Source organism: Aptenodytes patagonicus, chromosome 10, assembly GCF_965638725.1.
Source record: "Aptenodytes patagonicus chromosome 10, bAptPat1.pri.cur, whole genome shotgun sequence".
NCBI lineage: Eukaryota > Metazoa > Chordata > Aves > Sphenisciformes > Spheniscidae > Aptenodytes > Aptenodytes patagonicus.
In genome coordinates, this window is record NC_134958.1 from 22,594,758 (window position 1) to 22,599,262 (window position 4,505).

The 4,505-nt window shown below is 64.2% G+C and overlaps 1 protein-coding gene across 1 annotated transcript; it reads right to left on the reverse strand.

Annotated features, from left to right (window-relative positions):
• Nucleotides 1-2,959: 2,959 nt before the first annotated feature.
• On the reverse strand, nucleotides 2,960-4,174 carry RPP25 (ribonuclease P/MRP subunit p25). Its single transcript, XM_076348740.1, has one exon. The coding sequence runs from the start codon at nucleotides 3,823-3,825 to the stop codon at nucleotides 3,175-3,177; it is 651 nt and encodes a 216-aa protein (XP_076204855.1). The 5' UTR covers nucleotides 3,826-4,174; the 3' UTR covers nucleotides 2,960-3,174.
• Between the last annotated feature and the right edge of the window lie 331 nt (nucleotides 4,175-4,505).

Genomic DNA, 4,505 nt, shown 5'->3' on the forward strand with positions numbered 1-4,505 from the left:
GCAGCGGGGGCGCGCGCCGCTCGCTCTTGGCACCGGACCGCGCGCGCTGCGGGCGGGGAGGGAGGGGGGGAGGGAGGCGGCGGCTACGGCGGCGCCGCGGGGACACACCGCGCCGCCGCGGGAAGGGCGGGAAGGCTGCGGGGGGCGGGGCTTAGCGCGTCGCCCGCGGGGCGGTGCCGGCCGCCATTTTGTGGCGGGGACGGGGCGGGGGGCGGCCCGCTGCCGGCCTCTCCCGCCTCATAAAAGGCCGTGGCGGCGGCGGCGGTCCTCCCGGCGTGTTCCGGGGCTCGCGTCTGGGGCGTTCCGGTGCCTGCTCAGCCGCTATGCGGCCTGGCGGCCCCGTTAACCGAGCTCACGCGTGTCCCTCGTGGATCGGGGCCGCAGGGAAGCGGGGGTGGCCCTTCCCTGCCCCCGCTCGTGATCGCTGTTTGCCACCGGCTCTGGCAAGGGAAAATTGCCTGGCGTCTTCCCAGTGAGTGAGGGGAAAACGGGGCCCAGCCTGGCTCTCTGTGGCTCTGCCCCAGTGCCAGCCCTGGCACCTGGCGAGGCGGCCTCCCTCGCGCCCTTGTCCCCAAACCCCTTAGACCCTGACCGCCGGGTGCTGCCTTCAGCCTCCCGTGTGCCGGCGGGAGGGTAGGGCCGACCCAGCCACCGGCCCCTCGGGCCGCCGCAGGGACACCGCTGGGCTCACAAATTGACCCCAAAAATTGTTCTTTGCAGGTGCCTGGGGCTGTGCCTCGGCAGTGCAGCGCAAGACCGTGATGATCTTGCTCGCCATGTCCCCTTAGGACCGTGTGGAGCCAGATATCATCATGCTGTTTTAAATGCTTCGTATTTTGGGTTACAGTCTTTTTTTTTAACCATTTTCTCATGCGGGAAAACCATCAAAGCGAGGAGTGCAAAATCCCCAGGCTCCCGTTGCCTCCAAGACTGGAAATTGCCTGCATATAAAATCAATTACAAATAATTTTGCACATTAACAAAGTAATAAGGAGAAACAACTGATCTTTTTTTCCTCCCTTTCTCCTTGCTGGGAGCAATGTGAGATGGCAACAGCGGGGCAGGGTCGGGGAGGTGACGGGCTGTTAGTTCTCAGCGTGGCCGTGACAGTCTTTAGGCTCCCATCAGAGCATTTACAGAGGGTTTTACTTATTAGCATGATTTTTAGTGCATTTGGAGTAGGAGCCCGTACCCGGTGCTCCCCCTCGTGTGCGGGGCGGAGGGTTGAACCTGAATGGTGTCTGCGCCGGAGAGAGGAGGCTGGCAAGAGCGATCGCTGGGTGGGACGGAGCCCAAAGCTTCCCCAGCCCCAAACTCACAAAAAATAATCACAAAAAAATAACAATTGGAAATTAATATTCGACTACATGGTGGCAGATAAGTGAAGTGAATCGGTCTACGGCAGGGCAGATAAGCGCGAGCCTCCGGCCTGGAGGAGCAGCTGCCTGCTGAGGGAGATAACAAGGTCATCGCCGAACAAAACAGCCCCCTGCTTCCTCCTCCTCCTCCTCCTCCTCGCTCCCCTCGTCTCCTTTCATTCCCGCTCCCAGCCAAGCAAAGCGCTTGCCAAGCGAGCCCTTTGACAAAAGAGGGGATGCTCGCCGGCCCCAGAGAGCGGGAGCGAGGCGGGGAGATAAGGCAGCTGCAGCCGGAGCATCCCTCCCGGATGGCTTTCGGGAAGGGTACGCTCATTAATACCCGTTAATTCATGCCGCGGTGCCCCCGGGGGCTGCCTGGGCTGGATCAAGGGCAGCCAGGTGGATCAGGGCTTGCTTGGCCTCCCACAACCCCGTCCCCTGCCCTCCCCGCATCTCCCCGCTCCCCGTTGTGCCGGCCAGGGGGGCTGGCACGGGGGCTTTGCCAGGCTCTGCCGTGCCGGCGGGGGCCGGGCTGCTGCCAGGGCACGTAGGAGAAACCGGTCCTGATCCCATCCCGCCTTGGGACAGGGTTTGGCCGGGATCCCCTTGTCCTGGCTCAGCGGCAGCGACAGTCCCACCCTCGCTGTGCCGTGGTCGGCAGCCGAGGTGATCCCCCCATTTTCCCACAGACATATCTCAACTATTTCTAAAGAGCTTTTATTTTCCGTTCGTTCTCTTTTACCCCCTGAAAGAAGCAGGGATTTTGCTCCGAAGGGCTTTCCCGGGGAGCTAGCCCGCGGCGAGGTCTCTGCAGCCAAGCCCACGACCCCAAAACCTCCCCGTCCTGCACCGGCCACCGCATCCAGCCACGACGACAACCCACCCAACGCTCCCACTGCCCCCGGCTCCCGACACGGGGGCTTCACGCCGGCTCCAGACCCTACGAGCACCTCGGGGAGAGCAAAGGCCTGAACATCTGATGCGGGAAGAAGAAGGAGGGCTGTTTTATTTTCTTCCGCTGTCCCGCAGGCAGGCAGAGCAGCGCTGGGCTCCGCGGGCGCGGGGAGGGAGCGACCCGTCTGCTCGTTTGTGTGTTTTATTCGGGATGAATCACGGCGCCGCGGGGCGCTGCGCCTGGCATTAATAAACCTGACAGCCTCTCGCCGAGCGTAATTGCAGCGGTTTTGATAATGAAGGTATGACTCTAACGGGCTTGGGGCAAAACCGTCTCTCCTGATGGCTGAGACGTCGCAATGGGGAGCGATGACGTGCAGCCGCCTTCCCCGGTCCGGGCACCCTTCGGTGAAAGGCAACGGGGTGCTCTGGCCCCCTGGGAGCCGCTGCAGAAACGTGGCTGGTGGTGGCATTGCCTCCGGCTGGCCGAATGCGGGGTCAAGCAGCTCCCCACACCACCTCCCGTCCTGTCCCTCCCCACCCCACACCCCCCCCCCGCCCCACTTCAGGCCATAACCGAGGGCTGGCAGGTTTTAACCCTTTAACCCTCACCCCAAATCTGGGGACATGGTAACCTCCCTCCCCCCCCCCCCCCCCAGCAGCAAGCCCCCATGCACGGGGGTCACCTGGAGCAGCGGCAGCACGTCGGGGGGAGCCTGCGGCCCAGCGCTGACCCCGCAGCGAGCACGGCGCTGCCTTTATCCACAGCAAAGCGGCTCGAAACCCCGGAGTTTCTCCAGCGTACAATCTCCCGCCTGTACAGAGGGCACATTCCTGTATGTATTCGTACGCATTCCATAGGTACGAACACATATTCCATATGTACCCGGCGTACGGCTGGTCGGGGTGGGAGGTGGTGGGGTCAGTGGTGGTGGTCCGGCCGGCGGTCCGTGGTCCCCGAGCCCCTCGGGCCGTCGGGTACCTGTACCTGCAACTTCTTGGTCAGCAGCTCCTCGCGGGGAGGTGGCAGGGGCCGCTTCAGCCCCTTGGTGGAGGAGCTGGACGCGTCTTCTCCCGCCTCGCCGAGCTGCGTCCCCGGCCCGTGCTGGGGCTCCGGGGGCTGGTAGCCCGTCTGGTTGGGATCCAGGGGGTCTCGGGAGAGGAGGATGCAGATGGAGGGGACGTTCTTGTGAACGGTCAGGTTCTGCGCCTGGCCGCCAGGCAGCGGGTCCTGGTTCTCCCAGACCTCCAGCAAGGTCTTGTAGCGCACCTTGGTGACCTGATGAAGACCGCCCAGCTTCCGCTTCATGATCTCCACGCAGGTGATGGTCTTGGTGACCGCCCTGCCGCAACCGCTGAAGACGATCTGCCGGCTGCCCTTCAGCTCCATCTGGGCCATGGCGAAGTTCATCAGGTTCCTGATCTTGCTGCCCTCCTTCACTTTCATCTCCACCACGTCTGGGGGCAGGTCGGGGAAGGGCAAGGGGCTCTCCTCCTCCGAGGTCCTCACCTTTCGGAAGTTCTCCATCCTGGACTGGGTGCCGGGCTTGGCTCCCCCTCCTTCGGCAGCCATTCTTCGCCTCTTCCCGACGGATCCGCTTGGACTCCTAGCCCCCCGGGACCATGGCAAGGCTGGCTGTGCTGCCCTCCAGCCCAGCCCGCAGGAGGGCTGAGTTTAACCCTGTGTCCCCGGGACCACCAGCCCCTTCCCCTCTCCTCGCCCGGGGCTGGCTGCGGAGGAGCCAGCAGCGAGCTTGGCGGCTGTGCCAGAGGCTGTGCCCCGGGGGGGGCCAGGCTGCAGGATCCCCTGGGTGCCCCCGGTTGCTCCCGGTGGGGACAACGGCCGGCTCCGGCTCCCGGTGATGCTTGGGCTCCTCCGCTCCCACTGCAGCACTCGCTTCTGCTGCTCTTTGCTTCATTCTGGACTTCAGCAGCCCCCAGAGCTGTTCTGTGTAATTAGCAGATCCTCCCCCTCTCCCTCCCCTTCCTCCCCTCCTCCTCCTCCTCCTCCTCCCCTCGCTCAGCCTCCCATCCCAGCACCCAGCTCCTGCCTTCATCCCTGCCCAGCACCGAGAGCCAGGGAAGGCGAAGGGGAGGGCAGGGAGCCCAGGTCCCCGCCGGGAGCGTGCAGGCAGGGAAGCAGCAGACAGGGAAGGGAAGGGAAAAGGCGGGGAAGGTGGAAGGCAGAGGGAGAAGCTCGCTCTTGCCTTCATGATGCTCCCGGAGTCCTGCCCCCTTAAAGAGAACCTGGTC